Source organism: Dermacentor albipictus, chromosome 7 (genome assembly GCF_038994185.2).
Source record: "Dermacentor albipictus isolate Rhodes 1998 colony chromosome 7, USDA_Dalb.pri_finalv2, whole genome shotgun sequence".
Taxonomy (NCBI): domain Eukaryota; kingdom Metazoa; phylum Arthropoda; class Arachnida; order Ixodida; family Ixodidae; genus Dermacentor; species Dermacentor albipictus.
In genome coordinates, this window is record NC_091827.1 from 60646830 (window position 1) to 60663739 (window position 16910).

General features: G+C 45.7%; 1 protein-coding gene across 1 annotated transcript in view; it reads left to right on the top strand.

Annotated features, from left to right (window-relative positions):
• Positions 1–16910, top strand: part of LOC135904775 (uncharacterized) — a 61137-nt gene that overhangs the window by 11857 nt on the left and 32370 nt on the right. The window contains exons 6-9 of the mRNA XM_065435753.2: positions 1845–1942; positions 6503–6638; positions 11246–11486; positions 16162–16321. Coding sequence (XP_065291825.2) covers positions 1845–1942; positions 6503–6638; positions 11246–11486; positions 16162–16321 — 635 coding nt within the window. The remainder of the gene's footprint in view (positions 1–1844; positions 1943–6502; positions 6639–11245; positions 11487–16161; positions 16322–16910) is intronic.

Consider the following 16910-nt stretch of genomic DNA (forward strand, 5'->3'; position numbering starts at 1 on the left):
ACGAAAACCGCGATACCTCCCCATCTGATATGATGTGTACACACTGATTATGCATGATTTGACAGAAAAAGAAATACAGTTATTTCTGATTCCACCCCTTTTCGCCATTAGCCCTCGGCTATTGGTAAAAAGTTTTCGGGCTTCGCCCATTTCACCTGCCTGTCACGCGACGTCACAAAACCGCAAGAACTCACCGCGTCAAAGTGACGTGTACGCGATAAAGATGCATTATTATGCCGAACAAAACTGAATTTTCTTCAGAATAGCCGCAGGCTGCCCCGTTCCGAAAGGAATAGAAGATGGCTACCGCCGATCACTCAGATGCTGGCTACTCGCACCTGCCGGAGAGCATGGGTGTATTTGCGTGTAATAAAACTTCTTGCGTGGCCGTGTAACGTTTTCGAGCACTTTCGGCACGTTTACTCCCTCATTCTGCCAACTCTTCTTTGCTGAGGGTCCGGTTTAGCGTCATTCTTGAGCTTCCGTTGCATGCCGGAGCGATTTTCGACCAGCCACCGCAAGCTAAGTAAGGGAAAGCCGACCAATCGTAGACGCCTGTACCACCCTCTTCATCCAGTTATCGACGTTCAGTGCAGTGGCTCGGCCCCATCGAATTCCTCTCCGCCTGAGCGTTCTCCTCGCCTCTTGTCAGCCAATTAGATACGACAAGCCGTTCAGTGCAGGCAATGTTACTCGTTTTTCAAGCAAACGAAAGTGACCTCCTATTAACGAGGAGAGCGTTTGATTGGTCTGTTCAGACAACCCTGCGGGTGACCGCCCGGTGCTTGCGTCGGTGGTTACGCAAATTTGACGTCAGGAAATTGGAATAGAAACATATTGGAATAGTTTTACGTTATAGGGCCCCTGCACTTTTAATTATTAGAAGAGTTTAGCTAAATAAATTTTAGACTTGTATTTGCACGGCACCTCTTGTAGTTTACAAATTGTAGCCGATGAATCCGTAAGCCATGTTCAATGGGAACAAATTCAGACTACGACGTCAGTTTCGAGATATGCGTTCCTAAAGTCTGGGACGAAATACATTTGGTGTTCAATTTACTTTGCTTCAAGTCATAAAAGAGCGGTTTGCATAAAGAAAGCAAATTAAACAGTGCATATATACGGAAGTATGATTGCACGGATATATCAAAGCTAGTTTTATAACTTCTAAATCCTGTCCGAATGTATGTTCCCCGAGAACTCGTTGACTTGCAGTATGTGCTTGTACCTATGGCACTCTTGTGCCTTAGAATAATCAGTGAAACCGCTGATTAGTGATGTTTTGTGAATATGTCTAGCAAATAGTTTTATTTCTCGTGCTAGTGACGCTTGCCTCACTGAGTAATTTAGGTTAATGAGTACACCTATGCTATATTTATGAGCTGATTGGTTTTAAAAATTCCGCAGCCACTAAAATGAAACACCTGGCATATGTGCATTTCGATGCCTAAAATTAGTCGTAAACAGACCCTGCATTATGCGCCCATGTGTGTTATGGGGCCGCCGTTTCGTGCTGACTAACAAGTTTGCTCTTAAAACGGCAAGTTGAACGGCAACGTGTCTTGAACATTGCTCAGTGAGATAAAAAACATGCTATAGTTAAAAAATATACGATAACACTCGCCGAACATGGGGTTTGCACTCAATCGAGCAGAGGGAGAGAAACAGAAAAGAAACTTTCCGGCAGGCAATTTGTTCTTGGAGCGCAACCATCATTGTTCACCTACGCCCCGAACGTAAACAAAGCCCAACAGTCAATAATTAACCAAGCACCTCGCAAAGATGCCGATAAGGTAACACATCGTCACGGCTGTTTTCTTTTTTTTTTGTTTTTTGTTCGCTAGGCTCCGAGGCGGACGACTCAGTCGGCAGCAACCGATCTGGCGGTGGTGACGCACCGCCTCCCATGGAAGTCCCCGTCGTCGAAGAGATAACTACCACTGTGAGTCATGGCGTCTACCACGAATCATGCGGGACAGAACCCCGTGCTGCTGCAAGACAGCTCGCTTTAATTGTGACGCTTTCTCTGCTAACCTTAGCGGACTTTGTCGATCTCGATGGTTGCCGCTGCTAGCGCTGCCGGGCCGAATGTCTCACACGTGGGACAGCGTTCATATAACGAATTGACTTAGCGTCAAGCGTGGTCGCGTAGGTCACGTGAGTGGCGTAGTCCGGTTACCCGTGACATGTGACGCAGTCACATGTCATTACTGTGCTGCAAGACGCGATGCTGAAGGTGGAACAGTATTATGCATTGTATTTAAGCGGGGGCGTCACGAAACCTTCACTTGACATTGGCTCTTGCACGTGTATTGTACGTGCGTTTTTTTTTTCATTGCATTGGCATAGATTACGAGGTGTGACTTGCTCTGATTTGTCTGAAGTCGGCATCGCCACAGTGTCTGCCGCAAGCGAGTCACCCCGAGCGGGTTCGCGAAGTTACAATGGTCGTCTTAGCGACGACTGCATCTGAATGTGACAAAAATGTCTATTGTTGGAGACAATATTCTTACCGGTGATGGACATCAAAATTTGATAAATCATTGGAAATAAGTGGTTAGCAACGTAACCACCAGCTAATATATATTCGCTGAAACTTCTCTGGGTTACAGGCATTGCCTCCCGCACCAGTAGCTACGATTGCACAATATCATACATGCATGAATGCCGTAGTTATAATTGCATAACGACAAAGTAATAGTTTATATTTACCGTTTTAACTGGCTGGCTACTCTGTGTTGCTGCATAGGTATACTTGTGTTTGCAACAACTACCCACTTTTTTCACGCCTTCTCTCGTATTAGTAACCACTTCTGCCTGAAATGTCATTTGAATTTAATAAATTTCAAGTAAATAAAGAAGTTTATTGCCAAGTGCAGAAATGTCATATTTTGAACAGGATAGTAAGTGTGTATTCACAAAATGGCCACTAAGCGCTTTAAGTAGGTAATGAGAAGAGGTCTCACAAATGACTAACGTACTTGTTACAACTGGTTGTGACTATCACACCCATGCGACATTTATACCAATGCACTGTTCCAAGGTAACGGTAATGCTGTTACACAAAATCAACCAATCAATCAATTAATCAATCAATCATCAATCAATAAAGCAAGCAATCAAATGTGTTTGCTAAAGTGTCCGTGAACAACCTCGAGGGTCTTGGTGCTGGCACACTCGTCAAAACAATGCACAGAAAAAAATATTGCATACCCACAGACGGACACACGCACGCACACACACAGCATGAAAAAAAAAGTTCGCGAATACAGATTTCAAGAGTTCATAAAATGTGTACACCAACAGAATAAAAAATAAAAGCGGGGAAAGAACAAAGGATTACAGAATGGTGGGACAGAGAACAGACGAGAGTTTTTTGTCAGTTATTGAAATTCCTCTGCAGATCCTCTCAGGAAACTATTAAAATTAGGCATGAAGATATCTAAGAACTCTGAATGGGCGTTATATGTCGCCTGCACTCTAGATAGATGGTCACAAAAATTAGAAGGTCACAAAAATTGTAAGGCTGAAAAGCGCACTATTTCCTTGTGCTTTTCTGCGGTATGTAAAAGGGCACATTATAAAGCAAGTGCGAGCAGCACATTTTTCTATGTGCTAATTTGAGGAGAAAATTAACTTCCGATTTCCTTCGTCTACAGGTGAGGGCACATAACGTGAGTGTCAGTGTCAGCTCTACGGTGATGGAAGGCTTTCTACGGAATCGATGTTTAAATATAGATGTGAACAATTTTTGCACACTTTCGAGAAGCTCCCATTTTGACCTACAAGTGCCGCCAAAAACGACGGAGGCGTACTCAAGAACTGGAAAGCACACACTGTTATATAAATTTAAAAGTGTGCCAGGTTGTTGGAAGTCTCTCTTCAACCGACATAGTTTCCGGAGCGTTCGAGGGGCATGCTGTTCATCAGTTGAGTTTAGAGCAAGAGAGAGAGAGAGAGAAAAAACATTTATTAGAACCATCGAGGTGGTTGCTCTTGAGGTCGAGTGGGTGGTGTCCTCATTCCAGGACTCCACTGGCCATGGCTGCTCGACGTACTTGCTGGACGAGAGCTTCTTGTCCCGCCAGGGTATCGCCGGTCAGCTGTACTTCCCACCGCTCAAATTGCGTGCTAGGCGTCTTTAGGTGTTGAGGTTTGCCCCCGCACCCCCACGAGATGTGGAAGAGTGTAGGGCGTGTGTCGCCGCACCAGGGGCAGATGCCGCGATATGTATGTGGGAACATTTTACTGTATTTCTGTAGGTTAGGAAATGTGTTTGTCTGAATAAGTCGAAGAGCTACAGCATCTTCAGTGCTGAGCTTTCTGTGAGGCGGAGGATAAATCCTGCGGTTGAGTCGCTGGATCTCGAGTCGGTCGCAGTAATTGGACGGCAGGCAAAAACTCAGAGTCATCGAAGTACGCTCCAAGCTCCTTTGTTCCCTGAGTTCTTGGCAGGAGAACATTTTTTGACGCTATAGGAAAAAAAGTCCTGTTAGTCTTCCGCGTGAAGCTTGCAATTTTCGCTTTTGATGCGTTTATGACCAGCTTGTTTCCAGTGCACCATGACGCGAAATTCGCAATGTCCTTCGGACGAGCGGCGCAATCATTAAAATTTTTTACCGCTTTGAACAGTTTCGCGTCATCACCAGAAAACAAAACTGCAGTTTTCAATGACCCCAAAAATGTCGTTAATAAACGGTGAGAAAAGAAGAGGGCCGATGACAGACCCTTGAGGAATTCGCCTTTTAACCGCCTATGTGACGACTGACCATTTGCGCTAACGTTTCCGTACGGTTCGCATAGGTAGCTTCTTAGCGCTGTGACAGATTGGTGCAGATCAAGTTTTGTCAACTTTTGAAAGAGTCTTTTGTGGCATACAACCTCAAAACCCTTACTGAGGTCGAAAGAAATTACATCGAGTTGTACTTTCTTATACACAACTTGACACGCATGCATCATGAAGCTAACTAGGCAGTTAGTTGTGGAAAGTCCTGATGCGAAACCATGCTGCTGAGGACTGATAGTACCGAATGATAGCTGTAAAGTTAAGAGGCGTAAGTTGTACACAGCTTCGACGCTTAGCGTATGATTATACATGCTACATAACGACACCAAGTGCCGCAGTCAACGGTATTTGGGGTTCTTTCTCACTAAACGAATCTCTTGCACCCTTAAACACCACCCATCATCATCATCACTACACGAAAAATAAATAAAATCAAGGAAAAACAGTCTGACTGTAAGCTCTATACTTACGGCAGTAGCAAGTTCACTTTAGCTATTTAAAGGAATACGTACTTTTTGTTGATTGTAGTTGAAACATTGTACTGTCTCAGTGCAGCTGTCTCGTGTCACACTCATTCAGTCAAAAAAAAAATGGCGTGAATGAGTGATGCAGCGGAAATGGCCAGGAAATTTGGCTCTTTGCCAGCATTTATTTCCTTCAACCTCTCGTTTCTCGGTGTGTCAGAAAATTCGCAGTTCCGCGCCAAATGCGAAGCACCGATTGCGATAGCAAATTAGCAGATAGCTGTACGAAGTAAGGGTAGTAGTTTTATCTGCCGTATAAGCTTGTAAACATTCGCTTACTAACTAAACTAACAATGATAGAATATGTAGGCGTGACTCAACGACGACGTAGAAAGAAACAGACATACAAAGACAGCGCTGGCTTTGTGTGTGTGCTTGTTTCTACGTCCTTGTTCAGTCGCGCTTAATCATTCTATCATAGCTTCAAACCAACTAGCCCGTCAACGTGTTATAACTAAGCTATGCAGCGCGGTGTCACGAGCGCACAGGTAAACATGAACACATCTCGCTGGATGACAGCGGAAACTGTCTCTGAAAACGCTGGATTAAGGAATGGCGGCAGCAGCTCGCGAGCCAACTGACACCCATGTATCTGCCACTTCAAAACGAGCGAAACGTCGAAAGCACGGCCCATACGAAACTACCGGCACTACACGCACTCTCCAAACATCGCAGATCCCTTCAAGATGAGGCTCGCGCGGGCGCGCACTTTGACCACGTCGCAGATCGCGTACAAGACACACGAGCGCCGGCAACGAGTCCCTACCGCGTCCGCCAGAGGCGCCTACTTATACGGCTTCCGCGATTCGCGTGGCCAACGCCGCAGCATGCGCCGTGGTTGTCTCCACTCTGTACGGAGCGGCGGGCGAGGAGGCCATCGAGGTACCCTAGCAGCCGCCGGTGAAGGACGCCCCTCCTCCCGCGCCTGATCCCCCTGCCTCGCGCGCCACAGGAGAGGGCACACATCCGGGCTGCGTTCCTCACTCGCTCGCCCGAGATTGAACCGCGTTCGCCGGCTCACCCTCACACGCTTTCAGTCATGCGGTACTTCACGGCGACGGCGACGGCAGAAATGCGCCGGGAGTGTCCACATAATTGCTATCGCAAGAATTTGTCACGTTGCAAACAATGCCGCAGTTAATATGGTCACGTCATAATATCTCACGCTGCTGGGTCCCCATCCTCCCTCTAGCCCCTCCCGACAGCGCTACACACTCAACCTGTGAGACGAACGACACCTTCGATCTCTAGCACCGCGGCGACGATACCGATGGCGACGGTGACTGCGACGGTGCCGGCAAGCAGCACGGTGCCTACTACGCCCTCGGGTGAGTTTTCAGAAACATGTCATGCACGCTGTGATCGGGTCGCAGAAAGTGCCAACAAAAACGCGGTTGTCACAACGATACCAGGATGTCGCGATAGGTAGTGAGGTAGAAATTCTGCTTAGTTGACATATCATGAATATATAGCAGAAATCTAGCGTAGCCAAACTTCATAACTGTGTTATTTTACAGGAAGTGGAAGTATGTGGAAGAGGAGAAGAGGTGATAAAAAGAAGGTTGAGTATATTGCGGTGCCAGATGTTGTTGAGAGCCGCCCATGCTTCTCGAAGTAGTGGACGTACGCACTTATGCAAACACAAATGAGAAGGCAAGATTCGATACAGATTACAATGCAATCGGGCAACAAACAAATCGTTGTTCTAAACAGCCCACATACAACGTTCACTTGATTACATATCCGAACTCATACGTGAAGTATGCTATACAGAACAATACTAAAATACTAATAAACGCGGCTAAGTGTCGCGGGACCGTTGTACGCAAATTTGTGTTCAGGCTCATAAATGCAATGCGAACAAAATTACAAATAGGGCAATGACATAAAAAACGAAGCAGATAAAGCAAGGTAGCTTTATTTTTGTTCAATAAGAGCTGCTTGATCAAACAAAACACAAAAAAGTGTGGTTCCACACAATGAACGTCACTGCTGCGTCACCTCCACAAATACCCACAAGGATAAAAGAAACCAAACTACAAAGCAAACCCTCTGCTACCAGCTGCGCTGTAATTCTTTTCCGATAAAGAGTCTTGATGTCTCATACAAAACTGGTTGCTGGACTAGTTTGTTCATGGTATAACGTAAAATCGAAAGCGCGCAAATAGACACCGACAAGATGAACAGAATGAAGCGCTTGTAGTGTCGTCTTGTCTGTGTCTTTTTTTTTTGCACTCTTGCGATTTTATTGTATACAATGTCTGTAGTCTTCATAAATGTTTTAGGCAGTTCGATTTCAAGAACTTGTGAGTAACCTTCTCTCTCGTACTTGTCACACGTTCACGTAAGGCTTGCTGTATCATGTCTTCAGCAAACGGCATGCCTGTCCTTTTCTCTGCCGGCCCGTTCACTGTGTTTTTCGTCGTCGTTTCGTAGTGTTTTTTTTCTGCTGCCTTCTCCATTACAGTGATAAATATATGTACGAACGTTTGCCCAACAGGCGGTGCTTACGACTGCCTTCACTTTGAAAGCTGGTTTCTCCGCGCACACTATGGTGGCGTGATAATTTCACTGAACAGGCAAGAACGCAATGTCACTAAACAGAGGCAAAATGGCTATGACGCTATCATAACTGCCTGCATAAGACACCGCGCTACGCGACGATTATTGTATAGGTCCAAACTGCATGAAATGCCTTGAATGGACGGTGAATTGGTAAATCGTATACATCTGGTATAATTTAAGGTGAGCGGTGTATTAGTAAGCCGGAAAAATTCAAGAAGAAAAGGCGAGCAGAGACTTGCCATTTGAGAGGCCGCAATATCGCTACCTCACATAATTAATATTGAAGGCCTCTACCCTGGACTGAAATGGTGTTTATTTATGAGCAAGGATTACACTGTCTTCTCAAGTAATAAATCCTAGTTAGTTTTTCTCATTTCTGTACAAGACAAACAGCCCAAACATGCTTTTTTTACGGTGGTTCTTTATAAACGAACCACCGATGTGGTTCGAGCATGCGACCGACTGATAAAGAGCTGTCATGATTATTCTATTCAAACTCGAATGGAATAATAACAGCTCCTTGAAGCACATTTAACCTATTTATTTATGTCAAGTACGCGGGGTTGACGTAGATTATGAGCTGAAACTGCGCAGAAGAGTAAAAGCTGGTCTGGAGCGCAATCAGGCAGATGCTTCGAAGGGATGTATTGTAGATATGTTTGCCATACTTGGCAAAAAAGGCAAATCGATGCATTCTTGCAGTTATATGAGAGGGGAAATTTGAGGATAACACAGTCAAAATGAAGTCAAAGACCGCACAGCTCGTGATGGAATGAATAAATCATAGGCATAACCGTAAAGGATAACAGTGTATATCAGCATACCCATGGAGGTGGACATTGTTCTAGTTGAAACAGAAAGGAAGAAGTAACAGTTCGAAAATGATGTAATGCAAACACAGTATCAATCGTCTGTTATAGAGTAACTAAAGGGCTTAATGGGAAGTAAACAAGGTGGGAGGCAGTACAATGTTACATAGAGTTACGTAATTAGGAAGATTTCAGAAATAAAGTGAGAACAGCTTGTATAGATCAGGGGATATTGAAGATCTATTGTAAAGGTCTTCTCCCTCGTAGTGGTATCATGTCGCAGACACAAGTTCAATTTTATTGATCGCTCAATTTAACCCAGTTGAAAAAGACAACTGGAAGTTCTGTCACAACTACAGATATTTCTAACGCAACTACAGAAATTTCTGTCGGGACTACAGAAATTTCTGCCGTATGACAGACGTTCCTGACGTTTCTGTAGTTGCGACAGACATTTATGACGTCACGAGAGAAACTCTCACGTCGCAGCAGAAACGTTTTGTCGCGATTGCCAAGAGTTCGGAAGCCGTAGCAGAAAGCTTCTGTCGCTTCATCAAGAGGAAGTAGCAGCAATATTATTCAATCGCGACAGCGATTCTGACGTTACAACAAAAATTCGGAAGTTCGAAAGTCCAAACAGAATGTTTCTGTCGCGACGTCACAATTTTTGTTGTACAGAAACGTTCTGTCTCGACAACAAGATTTGTGAATTCGCAACAACTTTCTATCGCGACAGCAGTTCTGACGTCGAAACCGGAACTCTCTGGCGCGACGGCAGACACTTCCTGTCGTGGCGTTATAAGTGTGCCACTTTCTATCGCAACGACATAAGTTCTGACACCGCGACAGAAGCGCTTTCCATCGCGACGCTTTAAAATTGTATGGCAGTTTCACATCAGTGGTGCGCACTTTAGCGTGGTATCCAACAGTGCGTTCTCTGAATACAGCGATGTTGATATAGCATAGACACCAGCATTAAAGTCGACGCGGCCAATTGTGATAATTGTGCCTTGACTACGAGGCACCGGCCATGCACCCCCTTTACCGGCGTCCTCAGAATCGGCCACTCATCGAAATCATAGCGTCTGCGGGAACGGCTGCGTATCTATTTTGTTTCGTTTTGTAATATGTGGCACACAGACCTGTGGACTGACACGTGGTGTTCCACGTGTCAGTCCACAGGTCACGCTGACAGATTAGTCAATTTCCCAGAAATATTGCATAACTTTTGCTAAACGGAAAAGAAGTTTCGGGTTCAGCAAAGTTGCGTGCCAATCTTTCTTGCTCGCGTGTCGGTGTTCTCACACGAGCGCTGCCGTGAGAAACCGGTACACTGTCCTAACGACCATTTATTCATGAGTGTTTATGTAGCTGATTTGCTTCGAACACACGAATTATATGCGCGCTCAGAAGCGTAAAGAGCGAGAGACAGTTGGCGAAATTAGCAGTAACAACCCTAACAGTGTCCTCGGTCACCGTGGTCTATTTATGAATTTGTTAACTGGCATAAATATCGTAAAGCAAAGTTGATGTTCTAGCACTTCACGGAGTACTTGTCGATGGTAACACTTCTTATCTTTTAGAGAAGCCCCTGTTGACGTGGTGAAGTGAAAGCGCACCCATTGCTCTCTTAACATACAAATGCAAACAGCAGCCAGGAGAATGACTGTTGCTGTTGACATGGCTGAAATGTACCACTCTAACCACGTTCGGTGTAGTGCAGTGGTAAAATAATGGGATCAGGATCATCATGTCGGAAGTTCGGATGCCCGGTGAGGATTTTTTTCCACTTTTTACTTTTTTGCACTAACACATTTACGTAGCCCTAATGAGATGTCTGTCAATTTTTAATTAAATATTGCTGAAGAACTACAGAACGTCGGACTACAGAACGTCAGACTACAGAACGTCCCAAAATACGAGAGTTCGAAATTTCCTGTTCTGTTTTGCAGTCTGGGAAAGATCAGTAAACTGTGCGAGCCCCATCGCCTTCACTCTGCCGCGCTAATGCAGAAAGAGCCAACCAGGTACGCGGCTTCAAAAACGCCTTTCGTTCCATTCATTATCGAAAGCGAGCGCATGACTATGGCGTAAACAACACAAAAAAGAATGCCAGGGTCCTGAAACCTATGGCGACGACGACATAATACTGATAATGAGAGTGAGTATGCAGAGATTCTCCTTTATTGGTACAAGCAATGCTGATCCCTTAACTCTTGATGATGATGATGAAGATGATGATGATGATGATGATGATGATCTTAGAGTTTATATTGACATGCCTTTTAAGGGCATGTGTACTAAGGTGGTGTTCTGCTATCAATCAACTTCAATTGTTAAACAGCGCTCACCCGTACGTCCCTCTTTTCGTGTTTTTGTCGCCTTCAATGCTAATTTCATGCATAAGCTTACATACTTTGTGCCCTATTGGTCAGACTTAACATTAAGTACTGGCACTCTGTGGATATATACATGGCCCTTCCACCATAAAACGCCAGTTCATCATCGCGGATAAGTAGATCGGTGACAATCACGGGCCTCGCTTTCATTGGTTCTCGTAGCCCGATCGACGACGCCAACCCTGCCGCCACCCCCGCCGCTCATGTGCTCGGTGGGCACGACCGCGGCTGCCATGAAAACGCTGTTTCCGCCCGACAATGCGTGCGACATCCTGGTCTTCACTCACGTGCGGGTCTTCAACAGGACGGTGCGTGCGGTCCTCAGTCAGATGAGCTTCGAGGCGTTCAGGAACGTCTGCGCCGCCTATCGGCAGACAACATGCGGCCTCTCCTTCACCTCGAAGTGAGTCCACGTGACACTCCTGACAAGACGGTCGTGACGTGACCCGCCAACGGGTTGGGGGGTGGGCGACAGGGAAGGTCTCGGTGGCTGTGCTGGAGGTCGCTGGTTCGATTCCCTGCCCAAGCAGCTAATTATTTCTTCTCGCAGCCCCAGTGTTGCTTCAGGACGTTAAACCCCGTCGATCACTCGCGAGGTGTTCCTAAAATTTGCTTTTTGAGGCTGTGGTTTCGCGGCAGCAGAGAAGCGTTCATCAGGCGAGAAAAATTATCCAAAGTGGCGCACGAGGTCTAGGAATCGACTCCCGATCGCGGCGGCCTTGTTACAATCAAGGCTGAAATTTCAGAATTAAAAAAGAAAGCTAATTTACTGCAGAGAACCTCGGATAGTCATCCAAAATAGGCCGGAGATTTCTCGCATTAGCTTCATAACGTGTCAAACACTATAGGGTCACTCAGTCAAAATTCGTCCTTTTCAGTTGTTCCTTTATGAGCGCCGTTTTGGATTTATTATTGTATAAGATAAGCCTCAAAAGTCACACGCGAATGGGGCTGCTTTGGCAATAAGCAGTAAACATTTTCTCTACCATTCAAGGAACCGTGTACCAGTTAGATAGTAGCTCAAGCTCAGCGTGTCTATCGTTCTGGTGCGAATACAGGGGGACTTGCAGGAGCCCATATTCTAGTTTTCACAAGCTTGCCGCGAATAAGTTCTAATAAATCACTTCGTAGAGTTGGCCGAGCGAGAGAAAGCTAATAACTCTTTCCTTACGAAGCAGCCGCTTTGCTTCGATGACTCTCCGATCGAATATACGTGCGCTGATTTGCGTGATACGTGCGCTGAAGTAGGCAATGGCAATCACTAGAAAGAGCGGGGTCCTTTAATACTTTAGTTACGCATTCTATAGATGTATATAAAGCATATCGGCTTTTATGCGAAGCATATTACTAGAGCACAACCCAGCTCCTCAGGCGCGGCGGTGTCGCCTTCAATACCACGTGACACCGTGACGTCACGACAGAGGAGAAACGGGGCTCCAACTCGCGCCGTCGCTCGCGGCGTCGCGGCGGTATATAAGCAGCTGCGCTTGCCTCTGCTAGACACTCACGAGGTGAGATGCCTCCTGGAGAAAGAGCTGCTCGTTGGAATGGGAAGCGAAGGTTGCGGTGTGCTACAGAGACTGTTTCTAGGTGGCTTTGGCTCAACTCTTTCAAGATGGGCTGGGTGGGAATCGAACCAGGGTCTCCGGAGTGTGAGACAGAGACGCTACCATTGAGCCACGAGTACGATGCTTCAAAGCGGTACAAAAGCGCCTCTAGTGATTGCGGTGTGCCTTAGAAACGAGCTGTTTCTAAGGCGCAGGCGTGCGTCGCTTGCTCAGGCGCACATTTCGTTGCCGCGCCGAGCGCTGCGTTGCTCGCCGCTCACCGCGTCCAATGCGAGGCGCGTAGTCGCTGCGCCGTAGCCCATTGTCTTACACCCCTTGGCGGGTCGACGGGAACGCTGTCGCGTTCCACTCTTGAAGGCGAAGCAGAGCAACGCATGAGTTGTTTCTTCGTCTAGCCGAACCAAATATAGCCAAGCAGCAGCAGTTCACCAGGCTAAACAGTGGTTCAACAACTAAAATAAAGGCTAGTATGCTTCGCATTCTGCGCTTAACCTTAGATAAGCCACAGCCATTTTTTTTTGTTTTGACTATCGCAATTTTTAACAGTTGCTTCTACCAGATAGCGCGATAGCAACTGTTCATTTGAATTGCTCCAGGAAGCGGACAGTCCTTTACAATTCTACAAGATTTCAAGCACATATATTGCAATATACAACTTTAGTCGGGGTGCTTACAAGGCATGTTCCTTCGAACAAATTCTGAGCATGGCACTGGCTGCAGTAACATCGCCGTCAAACCTGTGGTTAAAGTGCAGTGTTGTTCTACTGACTTCACGAGAAAAAAAAAAGCGAAAAAGACTTCGTTTCATGCTTTCAAGCCTGAGAATAGCTAAATCGCCAATCAATTTCTTCCTCGCACACAGTGGGAATGAACATTTCGAAACGGGTGCCGTCATGAGAATTCCTTCCAAACGGATACGCCTTGCGAACTCACCGCCTATAGCTCGTAAAGTGCAAATTGTACAGCAAACTGATGGTTGAAAAATAAATTGCACAAATTTTGTTCACACATGCATTTTAATATCTTGTGCAAGTAATTAAGTTAAATGGCATACTGACTAGAGTTTTGCTATCTGGTACGCGCGATATGAAATACGCTGTATGCTCTAAGAAAACAACCTGTATATTATAGCGCTATTGTGTGAAATACCCATACTGTCCATTGAGAGCTTGTACACTTTTGCCCTTCCAGCGCTTGTCTACTATGGCCATTACCCCTCTTTGTGTGCCCTCTGGATTTCCCTCTACCGAGGTACCCTAAAGGAAATAAACTTCTTGACGATGTTTTCCCTGTGAGTGCGCAAGCAGTACATGTACACGGTTTAGTCAGATAAAGCCAAACGCGAATAAAGAGAGAAATTAATTCTGAGGTGTTACGGTGGCAAAACGACAATAGGAGTATGCGGCATGCCCCAGGGAAGATCACGGACTAAGTTTCCCCCACCTGGTTTTCTTAAACGTGCACCCTAAATGTAAATAAAGGAGCGCTTCTGTATTTCGCCATCATTTAAAGGCGGCTGCCGCGGCCGGGGCCGAACCCGCGACCTCACGCTCACCAGATGAATGCCATAGTGACTTTTAGTACGAGTCTAGTGTACTAAAAATTAAAGGCGTGCAAAATTTTTACGTAATATGCAGACAATCTAACTTGATTCTTGTTACGCTGGATTGTGGTGTAAACTCTGCAGAGTCTATATTCTCATGCAGGCGTGTTATTGCTCATTATCGGGTTTAGTGCGTTACCCTATATGTGTTCGCCTTTGCAAGATCTCTGATTTGAGCAATTCTCCATTATCTCTACGCTTACAAAACATTACCCCTACTGTTACGGCGTCTGTGGATGTTTACAGGATGCAATATGAAAGGAGTCATTCAAGAATTCACGCTTAGATTTTCTGAGCGAACACTCCCGGTGGGGAGGAGCACAATTGGGAAATTGTATTGGTTAAAAGAGTGAGCGCCGATTCAACGGATGCCGACGTATCCCACAACGAAGCTGATAGGGGCATGTGGCTGAGTTATCACGGCTGTAAATTTTCTTAGCCTCACAATGCTAACCAGTCTGGTGATGGCGCGCATTTTTCATCTCCGCCCGGTGCATCCGTAGAAGACGAATCAATGTGACATTCGGCCGAATTATTGTAACGGGACAGCTTTGCCCAAGCAACAACTTTCCTAAGTTGAACATAATCTTATTTCACGTGGTTATTACCATTTAATAACACCCTGTGCTCTATCTCTGGTAACAGCTAACTTCTGTTCGTTTCGGCCTCCAAACACGGCAAGACAACGCTGTAAGACACCTATGCGGCTGGACACTACAGAAACCGTTCCGCTCTTTTCTGTGAATAAATCACTTGAACATCGACACGCCATGCTCGTTTAGTCGAGACGCTTTTCAAATCATGTAAACAATTCATTTAGAATACTGCGTCAGAATCTGTTCATATATGTGCCCTGCAAACGGAAAAGTTTCGATAGCCATCTCCACTTAATCGCGCCTTACGTCATCTGACTCCGTTCTATGCTTTCGATTTCCTTCACTCACTTGCGAGTCTTGCGCTGTAGAAAAAGCAAGGTAAGCTCAGGTAAGTAGGTAATTAGGTGAGCTCAGGTAAGCTAAGTGAAATGCGATCGGCCTAAAACTAAACAACGTGGACGTGGCAAAATGTGTGCCATGACGCGAATGGTGTAGTTGCGCTCGCGCTGGCTTTGCAGTGAAGCCGAACACACTCGCAAGCCTGCAGAACACTGGGGAGAACAGAGCTTCTTACAATCACCGAGTGGAAAAACTGGAGCTGCCTGCTTGTTGCGTGCGTGGGAATATGGACATGTGGTGGCTTAAGGCTGACGTCTTTGTCGGAGAGACAATAATCGAGAAAGACCCATTCTGGCTAACAGCATTCCATCTTTCTCAATGACTAATTATTTACGAGTTTACAGCTTGTTAAAAAGTTAAAATTTTCAATTAGGATTTGTAACAGAACTTATTTGATTAAGCCACGGTGATTTGTGCTGAGTTGCACAGTTACGTCAAGCGGGAATGGAACCGGTGGCCGCTAAAGTTGAAAGAAAAACTACAAGGTCCCCGCTCACCTTTCTTCGCTTTTCTTAGTCTATTTTGGTTTCTTTACTTGCTTGTATTATTCCGGTGGTAATAGCTAAGCTTAAGCACGAGTGACATTAGAGGCCTGCCTCGCAGACTCGCATCTCCACATTGCCATGGTGGAACTGCCCTGGTGGAACAGCGCTTGTCTGCGTCGCCTTTTTTGTCCTCCGTCTATGTATGCGCTGTAAGTGACGATTTGTACCATGGAATACCAACTAGCCCGTACTCAAACCTTGCTTCAGTGGAACACACACCTGTAAAGAAACTCGTAAATGGGATGGTGGAACGAGATTTTCCTCCTAGGTATTATATGGTAAGAATTGTATAGTAACAAATTGCGTGAGAGAGAGCCTTGGTCACGCCATGAAGTTCACGTCCCGCCACGATTCGATTCGCTCGCAGGATGCTGGCGGACAACATGTTCAGCAACACGCAGATAAGGAGCCAGCTGAAGCAACTTCGGAGCGAGTCGCGAGTCCACCACTACGGCATCCTGGACATTTACGGCACAAGAGACAGCGTTCAGAATGTGTCCACAACGATAGTGCCAGGAGTACTTAGCGTAAGTGATGGTCCTGTCCGCGCAATTTTGCCACACACACGTACACCACACTGGCGTCAATGACCAGATACATTTTGTGCGCATATACTCTGGCGTTCTATTAGACAGATATTTACAGAATGCTAGGTTGCTGGAGCATGGTTGGGTGGATGGATAGATGCTATGAGCATCTCCTTTGAAAAAAAGTGGCGGCTTGCCCCAACAAACTACATATTTCTCACTTTGCTGAATCTCCTGCATGTCTTATTTTTTTAGAGATGATAAATGGCCTGCATCAAAATATCTGAGAAGCTATTGAGAACTTCGGTTTTGTACTCCTCTGTTGTTTTGCAATCTCCCCACTTTTTGGCCTTCAAATCTCCAAACCACCATTTATTAATCTAGGTTGTGGACATGTTTACCTTCCCCTTGCTATCCATGAACCCAACCCAGGGCTTCAAGGGGGCCACCGGAGCCTAAACCGACAGCCGGAGGGATGTCTTCACACTCAAAAAGAAAAAAAAAGGTTTCATCGTTTGCCTTGTCTTATCACAGAAAGCATATACTTCTCTTTTGTCTGCACCTCGCTATACAGCTACGCGTTTCAAGG